We start from the raw sequence: 22,815 nt of genomic DNA, 5'->3' as shown, positions 1-22,815 counted from the left end.
TGGGTGTTCTTAGAAGTCTCTAGGTTAATATTATATTATGTATAATGCAGGTGTAGTCCTTGACTTACAACAGTTCATTTAGTGATTGTTCAAAGTTGCAACAGCACTGAAAAAAGTAATGACCATTTTTCAACTTTCAACCTTTGTAAAATCCTCATGGTCATGTGTTCAAAATTCAGATGTTTGGCAATCGGTTCATGCTTATGATCTTTCCTCTGTCCCAAGGTCACATGATTTGCAACCTTTTGACAGACAAAATCAATGGGGAAGTCAGACTCACTTAACAACCGTGTTACTAACTTATCTACTGCAGGGATTCCTTTAACAACTGTGGCAAGAAAGGTGGTCAAAACTCACTTAACAAATGTCTCACTTAACAACTGAAATTTTGGGCTCAATTGTGCTTGTAAGTTGAGGACTACCTGAATAATAAATGCCTGCTTTAATGATTGCTAGTGTCTTGGTGGGAGAGGGAGACAGGATACAATAAAATAAATCATTTCATGTCATTTCTATTGCATATAAGATCAGCAAACAAATAAACCACATTGGGAAATCCAGTGTGGGTTACCATTCTTTCATCCCCTTCTGTTGATGGCACATCAAAGGATTCCACTATTGTTCTAGACTGGTTTTCAGGGAAGGAAATAGGAGTTGACACAGCAGCTGCCTCTTCTATATTGCTTGTGATAGCAGATGTCTTCAAACTGCAGGAGAAACAAAAACATAGGGAACTTTGCTTTAGATCAGGGCTGTCAAACTCACAGCCCGCAAGCCAGATACATCACGTGCTGGCTATGTCCATGCCCAGTTTAGCGCAGGGGGGAAAAAATCCCAATACATCACATGATGACACAAGTTTCACACCGCTGCTTTAGAAATACAAGCGTATGAAAACAAATTGAGATACAGCTTGTAAAACCCAACTGATGACAAACACCCTTCCTTCCATTTTGCTTCGCCAACTCTTAACATGACCAGTCATGCAAAATTAAGACGGTGTTGCCTGAAGTTGTTTTTAAATTTAGGAATAGAAATGGTTTCTCATACAAGCTTCTGAGGGATTCAATCACAGCACTGGGATTTCACCAACCCTTGGTTTTGTAATTATAAAGCAGAGACTGTATAATCCAGGCAGAAGGGGAAAAAAATGATGAGATGAAATTATTTTGCTTGGTTTAAAAAAATAGACATTAACTCATCTATTCCCCATGATAATTCTCGGAGAATTTGCATTATTGCTAATTAGCTAATCTGGTTGCTTGGTCTACAGGATCCCATACTTTAGATCAAGTTCTTTATTCTGCTATAGTAAATGACTCTTTGTTAATTATTTATAGGGCCTTTAATAATTAATTCTGAGGTTGCCTGTATTATATTAGGACTCTCAGAACTTTTAGCCAGAATTGCTCAATTCTGCAACCATGACTGTTTATGGCTTATATCCTCCTCATACAGATATGGTTGATTAATGTTATTTAAAAATTTCAAAAAATATAGGGCAAAAACCTATGATATTTTCTGTCCCACCCTGCCCCAAAATAACTCTAGAGATTTGAATGTATAGTGTTAAAGATTTGGAAGAATGATTTTAGCACCAAAAAGAAGAAATCAGCTCCGTAAGAAGTTTTTAATTAATATTATCTATACTCGTGATTGTGAACCTATGGCACGCATGCGATAGCACATGAGCTATCACCCAGCTGAGCTCCACCAAGTATGCATGCGCACCTCCCACTGGCCAGCTGATTTTTGGGTCTCTGCAAAACACTATAAAAGCTATCGAGAATATAACTATATAGATCCAACAGGAACAGGAAGTTTCTCCCAGGAGCAGATAGAGGCAAATCCTAGAGAGGCAGGAAATGCATCACTGAACAATGGAGATGAATTCTAGAGAGGAATAAAGCTGCATACAAGGCCGAAATAACACTTGTAACAGCATAGGCATGTAAGAGGATGTGGGGGTGGGGAGGTTTTTGATCCCAGGAGGCTTCAGGGAGGCCTGCTAGGCCAAAAATGGGATGCACGGGGTGGCATACACAGGGGGTAGTAGTGGATCACATTATATTATGGGTGTGGGCATGAGCACGCTTTTGGCACCCGAGGACAAAATGGTTCGCAATCCCTGAAGTATCCTAAGAGAATCTTGTAAGTCTGACTGTGATTTTCTCCTCTTCCAAGTATCCCCCCCCCCATATGTACATGAATTAGGGAGGCATTTGGCTGATTCAGGTACATATTGGGGGGGTATACTTGCCTGAGTTGCTAGCTTATACCTTCATCTTGTTTTTGAATTTAAGCAATGTTCCCCTCCTTACTGCTTTGATAATGAATGTGGCCGATCATCCTTACTTAGTACATACATGGACATATTCTCTTTGTCTGTCTCTCTCCACTTATGGTGTATCTTGAAAGCCACTGATGCCATTGCCTTGGGCTTGTTTTAGGAACAGAGACTGATGTTACCTGTCTGGCTGTGAACCGAGAGGCGATCCTTGTTCCCATGTTGAATGTGAAGCATTTCACATTCAGGGAAGAAAACTCAGAACACCTCATCCTTTCTACCTGAAAAGTGGATTTGCATTCCTTTCATCTCATCCTTTTCTCTGTGCCATGCTGTTGAATTCATAAGGTGTGCCGCCGTTGCAATAAATAAACAATAGAGAGCAAATAAGCTTTATTTCTTTTTTCCAAGTTTTCTCTTATTTATAATGGATATGATAACCACACCCTGCGGTAAGCTTCGCTAGAACGTTCAGGAATTAAAAAATAAAACCTTAACTAAGAAATACTCAAGAACAAGTTGAAGGGATCAAAGAAACTGCAAATCAATTTGCATTATATGATGGCTCATCCAGGCAAAATAGATTAAAAGGAAGTGGCTTTCACATTTTTCACATTCAATAATTTAAACCATCCTCAAATCACAGGCTGTATATCTCCAGGCACAAATTATTGGCATTCTCACCTTCCTACTCCTGCTTCTTTTTTTTCTTCTTAGTCCTTTCTAACTTTTTTAAGCCAATAGCCTAACTTTATCACTTAACAAAACCTAATGATCAATTCTTCCTCACTGGGAATGGGAAGCCAGCAAATCGAGTTGCATCACAGGGGACTCTAGTTGTTCTCTGCCAAATCATATAGCACAGTAAGAAGGAGATGCCTGAGAGCCAAGTATTACTGTTTCTTTGTGCTTTAGCAGAAAGAAAAAAGTTACAAAGAAGGCCTAAAGGTAGAGTATGAAAGTGGATTTGTGATCTGTGATCCCGAGGGAGATATAAAAAGAGAACAATTGTACTATTCCTGACTACAAGAGGAGATTCTTTTTTCAAAAAAAAATATGGCAGTAGCATTTTGGATAGATACAATGCTGGGGTTTGCTTGCTTTGCATTTATCCAACTGACCTGGTGGACCTCCAAACATTTAAATAATCAGTTCAAACTAGCATGGATGTTATGGTTGCGCTGGATTACTTTTCCTTGATGTGCAAATGACAGTCTGTACCTCAAAGAAGTGGCAAGATGAATAAATCTAAAAGAATAGTCATTGAATTTTGATGTGCCTTTATACACTCATATTTTTGACAATGTCTTGAAAGCTACAACCAGCACATCATGCAATGGTTGTAGAAATCTGATACTCCAATGTTATGGACTTTATTACAGCGCCTGTGGGGGTTACCAGAAAGCTTTAAGGGTCAATTCCTAGTGTTGGTTGTTAGTTTTAAATCTCTCTCTCTCTCTCTCTCTCTCCCTCCCTCCCTCCCTCCCTCCCTCCCTCCCTCTCCCTCTCTCCCTCTCCCTCCCTCCCTCCCTCCGTCCCTCTCTCTCTCTCTCTCTCTTTTTCTCTCTCGGCTATTGGTATCTTAGTAGTTAAAGTACAGTATTGGAGGCTAAGTTTGCCCATTGCCAGGAGTTTAATCCTGACCAACTCAAGGTTGACTCAGCATTCCATCCTTCCAACGTTGTTAGGAGCAATATGCTGACTCTGTAAACTGCTTAGAGAATGCTGTAAAGCACCATGAAGCAGTATACAAGTCTAAGAGCTATTGCTATTGCCATAGCCCTCAGATATATAAAGGACTGCTTGATCCAAATCAAAACTGTGTGCTTTGTGAGAATGTCTAGAAAGGGCTTGCTAAAGTTGCACCCTGCCATGAAGTGAGAAAAGAAATAGTAATTTCTAATTATGCCCCCAGAAATTTGGTTGGCTTCTTCTTTAGTGGCGTTCAAGAAGACCTTGAATATTTGCTTTAGAAAGGATTTTGGTGTTTGCATTTAGGAGTCACCATGGATTATTGTACTGTGTTTCCCAGAAAATAAGACAGGGTCTTATTTTATTTTGACCCCCAAAATAAGCACTTGGCCTTATTTCCAGGGAGGTCTTATTATTTTTGAGGTGTAGGAGGCTTCTTAACCTCTGCCTGCAGATCAGCTGATCCAGAGACGGCTAGAAGTTCTGTCTCTGTTTCTGGCACACTCTTGCCAGTCCTATTGTTGCTGGGCCTGTCATTCTTTTTGTGGCCACCACTAAGAGAAGGGGCATTGTAGCTAGGGTTTGTGGCAGCGGCCTCTGTGAGGCCATCCTGTGTGGATGGCAGGTACATGTGGGGTGAGTTGGGGCATGTTCTCCCCTTCCCCTCAGGAAATGGTGGCGACTGGCTGCACATGCATTTAAATATTTTAGGGGAGGTCTTATTTTTGAGGAAGGGTTTATTTTAGCACATGTGCTCAAAAGCCCAGTTGGGCTTATTATCTGGGGAGGTCTTATTTTGGGGGAAACAGAGTAGCTGCCTTTTAATTGGTATTCCAACTGGAATTCCAAACAAAGTATAATAGGTTACTTGAATTACATTTCTTGAAATACCTGACATCACATCAAAGACATAATTTAGTCAAAACTAACCAAAAGGATAACTGATTTGGTTTTGTTTCCATTCAGTGACTATGAGTGAATAAGAGATACTTTTCAAAAATTTAAGCTCCATGACCAGATCTTAGAAGTAGTCAGAGGCAGAGATGAAGGGGAGATAGGTGACAGTGGAGGGATTCAATTTTTTTTACTACTGTGGGCGTGGCTTGGTGGGTGTGGCATGGCTTAATAGGTGTGGCTTGGTGGGCATGGCAGGGGAAGGTTATTGCAAAATCCTATTTCCTCCCGATCAGCTGGGACTTGAGAGGCAGAGAATAGATAGGAGCGGGGCCAGTCAGAGGTGGTATTTACCTGTTCTCCAAACTACTCAACATTTCCACTACTGGTTCTCCAGAACTGGTCAGAACCTTCTGAATACCACCTCTGGTATGTGAGTAAGGGGAGTTGGAAAAACCTCTAACCTTTCTGAGGCTCAAGCTAGGAGATCGAAACTGATATGACTTAGATTGGGGTGTACAGTCATATGATAACATGAAATTCTCAGTTAATGAGTGTAATGCAGAGTGCCAAGATTACTTTTGTAAGTCATTGTGGTCATGTGACATCTCATTTTATGATTGCAACAACGTAGAATGGCAATCTGTGGCCATAAGTCAAGGCCTGCTAGTATCATATCATACCAACCCACCATATATCATCCTATGATACCATTTTGCCTCACTTGCATTTGCAGAAATGAAGGAAGGTATGTATTTTTCAGAAGTAGCCTTTCATGATGATCCATTTAAGAATGAGATAATGGATAGGATTGAAAACAACTCTAGTCCTTCTTTCTGCTATAATATATGAAAATATTTTCTGAAGAAGCAGGAGACATTCCAGACATCATGAGTGCTATAACATGAAGAGAAAGGAGGAAAATATAGTAGAACCTGTCTCTCTGCCTTTCCTTTAATGCGAATTGCTGGCTTTCATGGAAGGAAGGAATTTTACGGAATGGAATTTTTGATCCAACAAACACTATATCAATTATAACGTGTGTCCCAAATCCATGTACTGCTTTTAAAAAAAATCATTGAAAATGAAAAGGTCTGTGTCCAAAATGGTTAAGCAAAAGTATAGAATAAAATTTCAACACCCTCTTCATGGTCTTTTTCTTTATAAACAAACTTAACTCTAGTTAAGTTAAACTTTAGTTAAATTCTTAACTCTAGTTTATTTAAGAGACCCTTGAAAGCATAATTAATCACATTTGTTATCAATAACATCAACAAGACTCATATATGAACTGATACCATTTTAATGGCCTTGCAAACAAGATTTTAAAAACTAAAATGAAAGTACTGCTTAAGGTGTATTTTTCAGCAACCCATAAACTGAATTTATTCTGGATAAATCTCCCTTATTAAAACTGATTTGATCTTTCAATAGAGCCACATCTTAAGTTGCATACAAAAAAATAGAAAAAGCAACAAAAAGTTTTTACTTGTAACAAGAGCTCACCTTACAGAAAGTATGTCTGTTTCCTCTTTGCAAGGCGGAAATTCAAGTTTGAAGATGTTTTCTTTAATATTCATAGCAACATCCATATTGATGGGGACGTTTGCTGTCACTGTGGCCTTTCCTTCTAGAAGGGCATGAATTTCAGGTGTAATAATTCCCATGTTTAAGATCATGTCCTTCTTCATCCTGCAACAACAGTAAAGAAAACAACAGGTTTTTTCCTGACACATTGTAATGGTGAGAAATACATGATACCAGGCATTTTTGCATGCAGTTCTTTTTACATAATGACTTTAGGTAACATTGATTGTACTTACCAAAGTCTCAGTCTAGTCTTCAGTTTGATATCACTGTTAATTATGTTAGCCCATGTGATTTGGGATGTTGGTTCTGGAGTCACCAACAACTGAACTGTTTGAATGAAAGAAAATAAATCAATGCATGTATTAATGTATGTATGTATGTATGTATGTATGTATGTATGTATGTATGTATGTATGTAAAAAACTAAGAGGTAATATAAAGGGAGGAATTCCCTTTCATATCCCTGCTCAGAATCTAGCAAAACCAACTGGCTGCATTAGGTGATTGAGATCTGAATTTTTCTTTGGTTTTCTGCAAGTTTTTTCTTTTCTTTATTTCTTATTCTTTCTTCTACCTTTTCTCTGCAATGTTATTACTCAAAATCTTTAGCAAAAATGGTAACGTATGAATTTGTACATATACATATTTGGATATGCATATACATAGGTATATGAATTAATAATGAATAAAATATATTGCCTTACCATCTCCAGTAATTTTTGTATGAGCAATATGGACCAAACCTATTTGCCAAGGTAACCCTGTACAAGTAGGCACAACACGCTGGATTTCCGCAGACATGAAATATTTCTCCCAGTGAATAGTTGGAAGATTTTTAAGACCATCTAGAAAATATTTTGCCCAAGGAAGTTGAGTGTCTCTTTGATATGCCTGCAAAAGTAGATTTGATGTATTTAAACAAATCTGCTAACCAGATGCAAACATTATGAGAATAATTGCTTCCCCAAAGAAAAGCTTTCCAATAGTAGTACATTATAAGTCAATAATATTTAGATATTATTAAAATAGGTATGTTAGATAATATTTAAAATATGAATCTTTAAGACTTTAAAAAGTAGATAATAGTTAATAGTAAATGTGAAAACAGTATGTAAAGCAGGCACCTGCAACATCTGTCGAATACTATCCCCCTTTAGACATGTAGTTCCAATTTCTTGTCCAAATATTTTGACATATCCTTCTAGATCAGGAAACTTATCTGTTCTGATTTTCTGGTCAGAAGGCTGTATGATAAGAAGTAGAAATTAGAATGTTCATTATTTAATTGACTCTGCATCCTGATTCTACATTTATGTATACAGAGCATTATCCAAAAGCCTTTTAAAAAATCAGTAGAAATTAAATAAAAATAAGCATCACAATAAACATAGATATTTATAAAAAGACTCTATGGAAAAGCAAACTGAAAAAAAAACCCCTGCAAACATCTATGCTGGTTTTCTTGCCTCCTATTTGAGCCCTCTACTCAGTGCAAACACTACAGAATTGCTTATAAAAGCTGCAACCTTGAAAGGTATGGGCAGAAGACAAGGATAACAAATAGAAGTCACTTGTGTATTTTGGTAGCTCTGCAGTGGTAGAATAACAAGAAAAAAGAAATAGCCAAATAAAATGTTTTTTTTTTTGACAGAGTTAAAAGCATCCATAAATGTATGTATGCATGCAGGGGTGAAATTCAGCAGGTTCTGACCAGTTGTGGAGAACCATTAGCGGAAATTTTGAGTAGTTTGAAGAACCAGCAATTACTACTTCTGGCTGGCCCCAGAGTGGGAAGGGAATAGAGATTTTGCAATATCCTTCCCCCAAGAATGGAGAGGGAATGGAGATTTTGCAATTTCCTTCCCCTGACATGCCCACCAAACCACGACCACAGAACCGGTAGTAAAAAAAATGCATTTCACCACTGTATGAATGTATGTATGTATGTATGTATGTATGTATGTATGTAGAAGCACAGCTAAGCTAAGTCTAACATTAGGAAGGTGGTAGTACTTTACCTGCTGTTCATTACTAAGGGAAAAATCAGCAAACGTAGAAGTTGGGATGGGGGAATGTAAAGGCAGATCAGGGTTTACAAAAGTTAAAACACTTTAATATACAGTAATAGTAGAGTTGAGATGAATAGTAGATTAAAGAACTAGTTTGGTCTAGTGCTAAAGGCACCAGGCTAGAAAGCAGGAGACCATGAGTTCTAGTCCCACCTTAGCCAGCAAAGCCAACTTGGTTCTAATCTCTTTCCCTCATCCAAACTTGCCTCATAAAGTTGTTGTGGGGAATATTGGAAGAGGAAAGTATATTGAGCATGTCCGCTGTCTTGCATTATTTGTACAAATAATAAGGATGGATACACATAAATAAAGTATAGCAGTAGTAGTGATGTCATACTTGCAGCAGGAATAGTAAAGTATAGCATGGTAATGCAAGTAATAGTATAGAATGCAATAAGATAGAAATAGATGTAGTAGCATATAGTATAGAAAACATTGTATTGCATAAGTAGAATAGAAATAGAGTATAGTATAATGCAGAAGACATAGAATTTTTTTGCACATATATGTTTGTATCTTTCAGTTTTGTACCTTAGATATTTTTCAAAACAAAGCAATTCCCCAATCCTTATAAGGAGATATAAGAATCCTATTTTCTACAGTCTAGTCTTTTGATTAATTTTTGAGTTTGGGTTAATCAAACAGGGTAAAGTTAAAGGTTCCCCTCACACATATAGTATGTGCTAGGCGTTCCTGATTCTAGGAGGCAGTGCTCAACTTTGTTTCGAAGCCGAAGAGCCAGTGCTCTCTGAAGACGTCTTTGTGGTCATGTGGCCAGCATGACTAAATGGCGAAGGGACATGGAATGCTTTTACCTTCCCACCAAAGGTGTTTCCTATTTTTCTACTCGCATTTTTACATGCTTTCGAACTGCTAGGTTGGCAGAAGCTGGGACAAGTAATGAGAGCTCACTCCGTTACGCAGTGCTAGGGATTTGAACCACTGAACTGCCAACCTTTCTGATTGACAAGCTCAGCATCTTAATCACTATATAAAGGGTATATAGTTTAAAAAGAACCCGTGACAACCCCTTACTAAAGAAATGAGAACAGAGATGCAGAAGGCAAACCTGACAGGATTTTTTAAAAAAAAGAAATAACAAGAACCGTTTTGATTTTGGAAGTACTGACTAGCCTTGTAAATTCCACTGATGGAAAAACAGTAGACTCCCTTTACACATTTTAGGTAGATTAACATGGGAGGTATGATCCTCAGGGGGGAAAAAAGTCATCGGGACACATTCATAGCATAATTAACTGCTGCCTATTTACCTCTTTCTGATGTTGCTGTGGATCTTGACCTTTGCTGACTTGCTTCAGAATCTCTTTGATTTCCTTTATTCTTTGTATTTGAACTCCCGCCTGTATTGGAAAGAAAAATACAGCTGGGATAATAAATCTACATAAATTTGAACAGTGTATTGCAAGTGTCTGGTTTGGCACAGCAACCAAACAAGACAGACACAGACTCCAATGGACAGTTAGGATGGCATAAAAAACAATTGCAACCAGCCTGCCTTCCACTGAGGACCTATATCCTGCACAAGACAGAAAGCAGGCTGTGAAAATATCTACAGATGCCTTCACATCCTGGGCATAAATGGTTTCAGCTTCTTCACTCAAGATGACACTACAGGGCATTGCACACCAAAGAAACCACACCCAAAGACCATTCTGCTCACTCTATTAAATAACTAATTCCTACAACACTGTCTATGGCCTGAGATGTCCAACCACCTAGTCGGCCTCTATTACTTCTTATTCTTATCACATGTCCTATTACCTATTTCCTTAGGCAGTTCTTTACCCTCCTACCCATTGGGAGGAGATATAGAAGCATAGCCAGCCACACAAACAGGCTGAAGAACAGTATTTATCCATGGGCTGTCAGATTCCTGAATGCGAAATAACATCATAACTATGTAGTACAATGGACTTGCAGGGCTGTCGCAACGTATAACATGTTCACACTGCTGCAATAGGACTGGATGTTTGTTAATATGATTTATTGGATTAGGGATTTTCTGTCTTCACTGTGAGTTGTATTGTGTTGGGAGTGATGCACTGAGGGAGATCAGCCAATCTCATTGAACATACATTGTGCACTAACAACAACAACATCAACAACAATAATCAATTCAGTAGCACAAATGATCCACTAGAATTTGTGCAAAAATTATAATATTAAAACAGCAACAAACTGGTGGGAACATCAGCCTGAAAAAGTCACCGAAAATCAGATGGTCAAGATCTTGTGGGATTTCCGCATACAAACGGACAAAATACTGGTGTATAATACACCAGACATCACACTGGTTGAGAAAAACAAGGTTACAATCATAGACATTGCAATACTAGGTGATAGCAGGATCAATGAGAAGGAATGTGAAAAAATCGCAAAATACCAGGACTTAAAAATCAAAATTCAACGACTATGGCACAAACCAGCAGTGGTAATTCCAGTGGTAATTGGCACACTGGGTGCTATTCCAAAAGCACTGGAATTACATTTAAAACAGTTAAAAATTGACAAAATCACCATCAGTCAAATGCAAAAAGCCGCACTGCTTGGATCTGCACACATATTACGAAAATACGTTATGACATCCTAGGCCCCTAGGTGGGGCCCGACTAGTAACCAATGCCAAATCCGGCGAAACAACTGGCCGCTGTGATACAATTGTATAATAATAATAATGACTGTAACTTTGTTGCATCTCCTGATTTATGTTGATTGCTTTTATTTGTTATCCTATTATGATTTATGTTGATTGCTTTAGTATCCTATCCAATATCCAACATTATCCAACAGTATCACTAAGTGTTGTATCTATGATTTATTATTTTTTATTAGATGATGATGATGATGAAGATGATGATTATACAATTGTATTATTGTATTGTATTATTATTAATAATTTATTTAGTATTTATGACTATGATTATCACTTGTTGCTTGTCTGAATACTGAGACGTTATGCACCAGAGACAAATTCCATTTGTGTGTTCAATCACACCTGGCCAATAAAGAATTTTATTCTGTTCTGTTCTGCTCTGCTCTGCTCTGCTCTGCTCTGCTCTGCTCTGCTCTGCTCTGCTCTGCTCTGCTCTACTCTACTCTACTCTAAATTGATCTATAACCTGCAGTTTATTTAAAGACTCTACAATGTCTCTGCATTTAGAAAATCCCACAAAAGGAGCCATTTTTAATTAAGAATGGCTTAACAGAAAATATAATAAAGAAAAGCTGTCATGTATAGGCTTTGAGGTCCATACATCTCCCTACTTACTTTTTAAAATATCAAATGGTGCACAGATGAAACCAATGCTAAATAGATTTTTTTTTAAAAAAAAGAATAAATATATGAAAGATTCATTGGTAATATACAGGTCACTTAATGTTAATCTCAGAAGAGTACAATTATCAGTAACAGTTGAAAAACAAGGTATAGCTAAATAAAAGCAACAGTATGAATTTCAGTACCAGTACCAGTACCAGTACCAGTACTGGTACTGGTTCAGTACCAGTATCAGAAATGAACATTAAGAAGTATACCTATACTTTTTATGCATATTGTCAGCATTTCCAATACATTAGAAAGAAGTGTGGGTAGGAAACAAAAACGAGCAGGAACTTTAATTTATAATTTATAATTCTGTTCAACAGATAATTTAAATACCTCAAAAGGGGAAAATATGCTGCCCATGAAGAGTGCCTTGAAATGGGTCATTATAAATGCTGGTTGCGTATCCTCTTCTTCATGAAGAAACATTGAATTCATTGCCAGACGAAATTTGTAAATTTCTGAATAAGATAGATAATCCAGTAAGACCAATTATTCCAAAGCAGGAAATAAATACTTAAGTTTGGGCTTTAATTGCTAAGTGCAATTTATGAAATAGCCACATAGTCTATAGCACGCATAAAAAATTTGTTATAACAATGTTGGACAAGTGGAACTTCCACATATATTCTCCACTACTTTGCTCTGGTTAGCCATCATTGGCAATACTATAGTTCAAAAAGGTTAGGACAAATCAGAGCAAATTCAGAGTAAGACTACCAAGATGGTGAAAGGCTTAGACCAAGCACTATGAGAAATAGTTCTGGGTATGGTTAGAAAAAGCAGGGGAGATATGATACCAGTCTTCAAATAACAGAATAACAGAATTTGAAGGGACCTTGGTGGTCTTCTAGTCCAACTTCCTGCCATAGAAAATCCTATGCCATTTCAGAAAAAATCCGATCTCTTCATAAAACCCTCCAGTGTTGGAGCACCCACAACTTCTGGAGGCAAGTTGTTCCACTGATTAACTGTTTTGTCAGGAATTTTTTCCTTAGTTTTTGGTTGCTTCTCTCCTTGATTACTTTCCATCCATTGCTTCTAATTCTGCCTTCAGGTTCTTGGGAGAGTAGGTTGACCTCCTTTTCTTTGTGGCAGCCACTTAGATATTGGAATGTTGCTATCATATCACCCCCAAAGTCCCTTTTTCCATCAAACTAGATTCCTGAAACTCAATTCCTGCAATGTTCTTTGTATGTTTTAGCCTTCAGCCCCCTAATCATTTTGTTGCTCTTCTCTGCACATATTTGACGCATTGTCACATGAAAGGGAAAATGAAGTTATTTTCTATTTTTCTAGAAGGCAGGATTAGAAACAAAGGATTATTAAAGCCAGAAGGAAGTGGGATTAGGTTAGAAGTCAGGAAGAACTTCCTAACATTCTGTACATCAGTAAAACAGGCTGCCATTATACTTGACAGCTTCAAACAGAGGCTGGATGGTCAGATATGATTTAGTTGATCTTGTACTGAATGGAATGTTGGATTGCATTACCTCTAAGGTCTCTTCTGACCATATGATTAAATGATTTGGGCTTGACATTGTCCACTAATGAAGGAAAATATATTCAAATCTATAGTTATTCTGGATGAAAGATGGGAAACAAGTTATAAGGACATGATAATGGAACATATTCTCCATTTCTAGAATGGCATAGCTTTCCTGATGTCTACATTCCAAAATAATTTGGAATGTATTAATTTTTGCAAGACTTGAAGCGTTGTGACCCACTGACATGTATAAGATGTCACCAAGCTGGCAGGAATAGCCAACCTTCAAGAAGATAGGCTTAAGATACAAAAGGATCTTGACAAACTTGAACATTGGGCACTATCTAATAAAATGAAATTCAGTGGTGAAAAGAGTAAGGTTCTACATTTAGGCAAGAAAAACGAAATGCACAGGTACAGTATAGGTGGTACCTTGCTCAATAGTAGTAACTGTGAAAGGGATCTTGGAGTCCTAGTGGACAACTATTTAAATATGAGCCAGCAGTGTGCAGCATGTACTAGTGGGGAAAATCTATACACTATTCTTATATTATACATATAAGCGTGCGCGCGTGCGCGTGCACGCGCACACACACACATATGCACACACACACACACACACACTCATGCTGTTGATCATATTTATATTGCCTACTAAGCATAATTTTGTGAATATTAATAGAAGGGATGAGAAAACCATGATAGATTTACCATTTTTGCTAATGCTTTTAAAGCCAAAATACAAATGTTCTGGTAAAGATAAATGACATTGCTGAGACAAATGATTCTTAAGAATTTATGTTTCTAGTAATAAATGCTCTACACTCAAAGACATTGGCATTAATACTTTATCAACCATTATCAAGCAAAAGCTCCTGATTAAGAAATGGACTTGGATCCAGGTAACGTTAGGAGAGTCCCATTTTTAAAGAAGAAAGATAAAGAGGGTAATATCTATATAACCCCTTCCTATATTTGAAAAAAAAAAACATTTTGGAGGGTTAGAAGCTGCTAGTGTGTAAAAAAAATCATTAGGATCTGCAGGTAGAAAGAGGGAACCAATCACATGTTCCCCCTGCCGCAACTCTGCTGGATATCATAAAAGAAAAGAATCCTTCCTGTTAGATATTCACCCTATCTACAGTGGTTTCCACTAATGTCCTCTGTTCCGGCGGGAACAGAGGTTTAATCCTATTGGTCGAAGGGTCTGACAGTTCCCTATAAAAAGACTCAATCTGTCAGACTCAATCTTCGCTGGATTGTTCTCACTTGTTGTATTCAATAAAGAGCTGTTGTTACCGTTAAGCCTGTGTCTGCCTATCCATTACCCAATATAACACTTCCTATCAGCAGAACAGCCGATCTGGATCCAAACCATACTTTGTTAAAGGAATAATAGAACTGTAGATGGATGATAAAGTTACATATAAAATGCAATGTTATTTCATGCATATGAGCATTCTTTAGAGGGCACAAAGTTCATCTGGCAAGTAAGTGCTTTTGGCATTCCTGAAAATACAGCTGGGAGAAAGCAGGTCTGAATAATGCATATAACTTTGGTCTCAGCTTTATGTGTGCTACTTAGTTTTATATCATGGAACTAATGAAATGGTCATGTAATGTCATTCCAGAAAATCTGTAATGTTGCCTGAAGTGGCACTAATTGAACTACTTGAATTGTATTAATTAATTCTATTTTTAAAAAAAGAAGGCAGAAAGAAGCATTTGTTAAGTTCTATGCACAAAGTTTTCAAGTGTGTTTTGAACTCTTTCTTTCTCTGGATATAGGTAAATTTCTGGGATTTTCCCAACAATTTAGTGCTACGAACATTCTTTATATGCAGCCTAGCAGAGCCTGCTTTTCTATAGATGGGTTGGGTCCATATTGTGAAGTGCATTGGTCTGAGACTGGCACCATTTCTGGTGTCCCAATGTTATTATGACCTTGGGTGTAGCTTGAGAAGCTAAACCATTAACTAGGGGTTAGTCTTGGTTCTACACAAACAGACTATTCAACTCTGATGTTACCTCTACTGATGTATCAAGAATTCATTCCTCATCTCAAATCATTCGAAACTCAACGAATTTCTACCATGCTTTGGTGACCCTGACCTCTGTCAACCACTTGGAGATTTGCTAAATTCCCTTTTGCTGCTATTTCAAGTATGCTGTTCTTTGCAACAAGAAAAGAGATTGGCCATTTATGTTCCACACTTCCATTGAGTGGAAAGAACCCTGGCTAGTGATACTAGAGGACAGAACAACAGGCACAGTTATGCAGTGAGACAATCCTGAACAAAATGATGTGATAGACCTGAGTGGTTTTTATATGGAAGGGCTTGGTTGATTAACCAAACTTTATCAATAAAGCAGAATATTTGTAGATCAGGGTTGAAATTAGCAGTCTTTTGGGCTCTCTAAGCTTGCTGGTTTTGTTGTAGATCTTTGATTACCCTTACTAGACTACCACTGATGATATCACCCTGTTAAGGGTGATGAATTGTCTGCAAGACAAAAACCAAGCTCAGGAGCACCTAGGATCCTCAATAGTTTTATATCCAAGAATATATATATATATATATATATATATATATATATATATATATATATATATATATATATATATATATATATATATATATATATATATATATATATATATATATATATATATATATATATATATATATATATATATATATATATATATATATATATATATATATATATATATATATATATATATATATATATACACACACACTTAAAGTCACAACCCCTGGTATGCCCAAGTATGGGAGGAAGGTTAACTCCCTGCCTGGGAGGCAATGGAGCACAGGTTCGATTCCCAAACATGGGTAGGGCTAGGTGATGAGAGCTAAATAGCTTGAAATAGATCTATACTAGTCTCCCTTTATTTATTTATCAGCATAAATATAATATTATATATATATATATATATATATATATATATATATATATATATATATATATATATATATATATATATATATATATATATATATATATATATATATATATATATATATATATATATATATATATATATATATATATATATATATATATATATATTAGAATGTCTTGATTAAAACCCTATGGTTAAAATAAACCATTATGGTAAATGTTGGCAGGACTACTGCAGTTGAGTGTGTTATTGTAGGCTGTACAAAGATGTTCGGGGCTGGGAAGGTGCCAGTTTCAAGTTAAAAAAAAACACATCTCTGTCATTCACCCCTAAATAGCATGCAATATCAACCCATTTTTGAAATCTTACCAAGAAGACTCCAAGGAACAGTCCAGGCAGCCACCAGGAGTCAAGGTTAGTTTCAAAATGGCAAAACAAAACCCCAAACCATACAGAGAGGCATTTTAAGTCACCATTTGTTTCTAAGTGATATATAATAGTAGAAGATGATATGTTACTTACCATCAAAGTACTCAAAGAAAGAATATCTGCTGACCAAATTACCAGCCCACCTTCGACTTTTTTCAGACAGGACTTTGAGAGCCATCCTGTAAGAAGAAGCCCTGAAAGAAAGAAGATGGATCCACCAAAACTTCACATTGAAGTCCATTCTTTGTGGTTAAAAACATTTTTTTTTAATGAGACTTACATCATTATGAATTCAGGAGATCTGTTGTCGGCTATTGCGCCGAGATACCTGTAGACAAAGTTTTCAACCTGTATACTAGGCTCATGTATCATTGCATTAGCTAAGGCCATCAGTACAGGCAAAGTGGGCTTTGATTCCAGAAGGACAAAGGCAGCACACGTGCGGACAAGAGGAGTAAATTTGTAATTCTGGATTATTGGAAGTAAAATTCCTTGTACCTGTGCAAAATAGATAGGAAATATTAGAGTTATATTAGAATATTAATATTAGAATATTAGAGCAAAAACCATCTGATACATTCACAGCCCTTGAAAATGAACAGATTCATTTGATGTTAATGGGAGTCCATTCTTGCTTGTTCCTGAATAAGAGTTTCAACTGGAAAAGCCACATCTGACTTCTCCTTATCAAGAATAGGAAAAAAGAGACACAGTGTTGCTGTACTGGAAAGACAGACAATGAAGGTGTCAGAATCTCTCCATTAGATAATTAGGAAAGAAAACCACGAGACTCCATGTGTAGAAATCAAGTGTACTTTTACTAATTATAAATGATTAAAGGCATAGCGTAGCGAAGTCTGATTATTTAGGCGCGAAAGCGATGGATATATAGAATAGCCCATTCCCCACCCCTTGGCATCACAGTTACAGTCCAATCATAATTCTCTCAAGTGTCAGGTGTGAGATAACTTCAAAAGGCATCACGAAGATGGAATGTCGGTGCCGTTAGTCCTGGCGGGAATCTCCCACGCATGCGTAGTCCGATAGACAGCTGAACTCCAGAACCTTCCTCCAGCACAATGAGTAACCCCTCCCAAATAACATGCCCACCCTCCCCGTTTCATGGCAGCCGAAGCAACAGCAAGCAGAGGCTGACAGAAGGGCACTAATATCTTTCTTTTCATTAGCATCAGGTTGAGATGCGTGATGCCACTCTGTGTCAAATGTTGAGATGGATGAGTGTAGAAATCAAATAAACCCCAAAGGCAACCCCATCAGTGAATTTGTCTTTTTTTCCCCATTCACTTTTTTTAGGAAAATTCCCTGGCAATGTGAACAGAAGATTTTTACATATATGCTTTTGTTTCTCTCCACTGGGAAATATTTTGGCTTAATACAATAAACTACGACAATAATTACAGTACATAATTATGGGCCAATTTATGTTCAACCACTTGCTCCATGATATTGTTAATATAATAATTCAGCAAAACCAAGCCAATTAACCATCCTCCCCGTCTCCAAAATACAAAAACAAAAATCCACAGTACTTACCCGTGCAGGATCTTTTTGGCCAGGATTTCTTAGAGCCAGGATAGCATTCTGTTGAATTCGAACATCAGAGGGAAGAGGAGATTGCAGAAACTTCATAATGGGTTTCAAGACAATTATGTGTCTCACATTTCCAAAGGTTTTCAAGGCCAAGACACTTGCATCTATGTCAGATGATCTTGCGGCATTGGTTGCAAAATCAGTCAGAGGCTGTGAAAAATATTGTGTTATAGTAAAGTTGGTACAGTGTTATGGATAGTTAGCAGGTCCAATCAAGAATGCATGTGCACAAGGTACTCTTGTGAGTATCCCCACAAGTGGGAAAGGCATAGCTTTATATGACATTTGGATAGAGTGATATATAAAATAATAGGCATCAGGAGGAAGTAAAAGATGTTCTACTCTTGATTTAGAGGAATTGATTTGGCTAAATGCAGATACATAATTCTAGATAGTTAAGTTGGCCACTACGGGGTATCCTTAAAAAATGCAATATGGTTCTTAAAAAATAAAGGATTTAACTATATCATATTTATCTGATGTCATTTTTACAATCTAGTGAAAACGGCGATAGTAGCACTAGATAATAGATATCCATAATTGCCTCTTCTAATAACTCTAGAAAATATTGTATATATATTGTATATATATTTACAAATTAGTGTATGTATGTATGTATGTATGTATGTATGTATGTATGTATTCTATATCTGTATCTGTATCTGTATCTGTATCTGTATCTGTATCTGTATCTGTATCTGTATCTGTATCTGTATCTGTATCTGTATCTGTATCTGTATCTGTATGAATAAAGGTGATGATACCTCCTGCCTACCAGACATCTGGAAACCAGCCCTAGTCAACAAACGAGCCCCACCCACCATCCAAGCCATTACAACACGAAACAACAATGTACACACAGCCAGCACCAATCAGCACCAGTCTACCAATCATGATACAACCACACAACCAATCACTCCTCTTACTGAATCAAAGCCAGCACTCCATACCCCCCCCCCCAAGATTTATAGAAAGATGACAGCTCCGGCCACACTTTAAGTCCAAAACCCAGCCTGAAGATGGCGAGTGAGACCTCACTGAAATGTTGCCAAGACAATCTCAATCTTACATGGGAAAAGACCCGAATACAACAAGACCAGCATATATGTATGTGTATGTGTATGTGTATGTGTATGTGTATGTGTATGTGTATGTGTATGTGTATGTGTATGTGTATGTGTATGTGTATGTGTATGTGTATGTGTATATGTATATGTATATGTATATGTATATGTATATGTATATGTATATGTATATGTATATGTACATACACACACACACACATATACACATACACATATATAAAACCATGGATATATCAGTATGTTTGCAATGCTGGTGTACAACAACATAATGTTTCCAATACTAGTGTACAACAACATAAACTTCAATATAAATTAAAAATGTATGGAAGACAAATATAATTATTCTAGCTGCTAACAATAATATAGATGCCCTACAAAAAGGGTAAAATTCTTCTTTAGAGGCAACATTAAGGCATACATAACTGGCACATTTACTACTGTTTTTAATTAAGTAATGGACTCTTACATTTATTTTTTTAAAAAAGAAACTTACAATAATAAGAGCTTCATAAAAATGCTTTATAAAAGAAAAGGACAAGTCATATAAAACTATCATGAAAACCTATTAAGCAAATATGCCCTATAAATGTTAAACATTTTTTTGCTGCTCTCACATTCTTTCTCCGCCCTCCCCCCACATTTCTGGTTGGCGTTAACAATTCTGATGCCAGTGAAGCAAAACTCTCATTTTAATGTTTTGTAGTAACACCTGAAAACTATTCAACAGAGCTATTTTCATTCGAAAGTTCCTTCATCTGAGCTGAGTTTGCACTCTGGAGCTTAAGGATTTTTAGGTGAAGAAACAGAATTGAAACTGGGCAATGTACCTTGAGATATTTGTCGAGGATTGTGTTTGAAGCGGCATAGAATCTGGAAAGTAATGATCCATAGGAGAGACAGATGGAAGTACGATAGAGACTCTTTGGACCTTTAAGAACGTCTATCATAATGGCCTGTGGAAAGAATATTCTGCTGTTACTATAACTGAGTAGCAAAGGCAGTTGCAATTACAAAGCCAAAGGTTTGCTTCTATTTAACCTGTAGATCTGTAACATTGATACCAGTACACCCGAGATCAGAGTCAGAAATGAAAGATCCAAATATAAAGCAATTACGCTGCTTAGCATCTGTAGAATTGTTTATGGTGTTTATATCTTACCATGTAAGATATCTTACTATTTATTATTCCAATATTTCCTGTAAGAACTGATGAGGAACATTTTTTCTACATCACAGATGAGTGGCTTGCCTAAAGCCCTGCTTTATGAGTTTATGGCAAGGCTTCATTTAAAGAAACAAACAAACAAAAAAGATAATCCGGCTCAGTTTCCTGAGCCGACTCAGATATAAGTATTTCCATATAAGTATTTCCAAGATCTGATAAAGACACTTGAATACAGTAAAAACAATTTCAGGACAAATTCTCTGCTATATCTGCAGCCTTTTAAAGAACATTCCATTACATGGTGTCAGTGCCTCAGGCAAGCATGTCAATAATTACAGACTTATACATGGAGAATCACCATAGTTTATTTGCAGAGAGTATCATCATTTTAGAAGGATAGAATATGAATTTCTTTAAAGTGAAAGCTTTCTGATATGTTAGAATTGCAGCTCCTATCATTTCCAGTCAGCATAATCAACAGAATGTGCTAAACCCAATTTAAGAATAAAACAGAATAGGTTCTAACTGTATATTTTCTTTTTTTCCCCATATATTGTATAGCCTCAAGTTTCTGCATTTCACCTTGCAGTCTACCTTAGCTTTTACACAAGATAGAAATTCATGATTTGGTCAATGATGGTTTAAATGCAAATTCTAATTGAGTTTTTAGGAAAGTTTTTGTTTTGGATGAATTGGTTGACCCGGTAGCCTTATAGATGATTCATTGCAAAGGCTGAGTAAGGAAGCTGGGAAATATGGTTCAGCAACATCTCCGAAGCAATAGCTTTGGCATCTGCTGAATTTCACTCAGGCTAGTGTCACTCAAGATATGGAAAGTGAATTTAGAAGCTAGAAATTATTTGTAAATCGGTGGGAAAGCCAACATGCATGCATTGCCACATTTTAGAGTTTCCCTCAATTATTCTGTTCAATCTTCCACAAACAGAGGATCAGTTGTAAGAGTACTACTGTGTCACAGTTCCCACAGATGCTCTTATTAAATCATGAACCTTGAGCCAAGCTTCAAAAGGAATCCAGTTATTTATTAGGAGCTTTGTGTCAACATGATCCAAGTGAAGCCAACTCTGACCCCACTTAATTTACGTTCCGCCTCTGACCCTGTTCCCCCATTCCCCACAAGGTGTGTCAGCAATCATATTCTCCAATGAAGCAATTTCGCAGGTTGTAGAGATCACTCTCTCCAGTCACTGTGGATAACTGCAGAGACAGCCTTGACAGAGATATGGCTGGAATGTGCTTTTTGTCAACTCACAAAGTTTTGACTGGTGTTCGTTTCCCCACCCCCTCTGCCTACGGCAACTTGAGAGCAGGTCAGGGATGCTTTGTGAGTTGACATGCTTCTTATAATAAACAGTTAACAACTTTAACATCATCATAATAATAGCAACAGCAAGAATGACAGCAGTATTTTACCATAGCTTCTTCGACGACTTCTTCAGATGCATTACAGAAATGGAAGAAGACAAGCAATGCTTGGGCTGCTTCAGTCGTGGTGATCTCTTGTTGAACCATTTTGTGCCTCACATATTTTAGCCCACTTGAAGTACCCGCAGTAGAGATTAAATCCAAAACGATGGATCTGTGGAAAAAAGGAGAAACATGCTTGAACTGTGATTATTTGGATTTAAATATCCAAATTTGGTTTTCAACAGAAAAATAACTTCCTGTTTTATCTTACCTATATATTGCCTGCCCATAATAACTGTCAAACACTTCAAAATAATTAATTTCATTTTCTGTGCGCAAAAGGTTGACCAGATGCAGAATTTTTTTACCATCTTTTGGAACATTTTCATCTGCCAGGTAATGCAATCCATCCTCAATCTGTTGGATAAGGGGTTTTTGGGGGGAGGGGGGAGGGTTTAAAAAAATAAACCAATAAACTTCAAAACATTTTAGATATTGTTTCATCATTGAACTAAGAATATTTAGTTGAAGAGTGTTCAAAGACTTCAGTTAGTCCAGAACGCAGCCGTGCGAGCAATTGTGGGTGCACCCTAGGTACACCCACGTCACACCTATCCTCCGCGAGCTGCACTGGCTACCCATTAGTCTCTGAATCCACTTCAAGGTGCTGGTCGCTACCTATAAAGCCCTACATAGCATTGGACCTGGGTACCTGAGAGACCGCCTCCTGCCAATTACCTCCCATAGACCGATTAGATCTCACAGGTTAGGTCTCCTCTGGATTCCATCCACCAGCCAATGTCG

The 22,815-nt window shown here is 37.2% G+C and overlaps 1 protein-coding gene across 1 annotated transcript in view; it reads right to left on the bottom strand.

Annotated features, from left to right (window-relative positions):
- The window catches only part of LOC148044558 (vitellogenin-1-like), a 56,441-nt gene that overhangs the window by 19,516 nt on the left and 14,110 nt on the right, over positions 1–22,815 (bottom strand). The window contains exons 8-20 of the mRNA XM_087720755.1: positions 22,283–22,428; positions 22,018–22,183; positions 20,246–20,371; positions 18,277–18,483; positions 17,003–17,220; positions 16,816–16,916; positions 12,212–12,336; positions 9,804–9,893; positions 7,588–7,707; positions 7,168–7,354; positions 6,697–6,790; positions 6,380–6,565; positions 572–707 (exon numbers count right to left, since the gene is read on the bottom strand). Of these exons, the coding sequence (XP_087576881.1) occupies positions 572–707; positions 6,380–6,565; positions 6,697–6,790; positions 7,168–7,354; positions 7,588–7,707; positions 9,804–9,893; positions 12,212–12,336; positions 16,816–16,916; positions 17,003–17,220; positions 18,277–18,483; positions 20,246–20,371; positions 22,018–22,183; positions 22,283–22,428 (1,902 nt within the window). The remainder of the gene's footprint in view (positions 1–571; positions 708–6,379; positions 6,566–6,696; positions 6,791–7,167; positions 7,355–7,587; positions 7,708–9,803; positions 9,894–12,211; positions 12,337–16,815; positions 16,917–17,002; positions 17,221–18,276; positions 18,484–20,245; positions 20,372–22,017; positions 22,184–22,282; positions 22,429–22,815) is intronic.

The sequence above is a fragment of the Thamnophis sirtalis genome, unplaced genomic scaffold (assembly GCF_051295495.1).
Source record: "Thamnophis sirtalis isolate CommonGarterSnake01/CBP01778 unplaced genomic scaffold, rThaSir2_p1.2 scaffold_7, whole genome shotgun sequence".
Classification (NCBI taxonomy): Eukaryota; Metazoa; Chordata; class Lepidosauria; order Squamata; family Natricidae; genus Thamnophis; species Thamnophis sirtalis.
The sequence above is the reverse complement of the archived record's forward strand: the minus strand, read 5'-3'. Positions and strand labels throughout refer to the sequence as shown.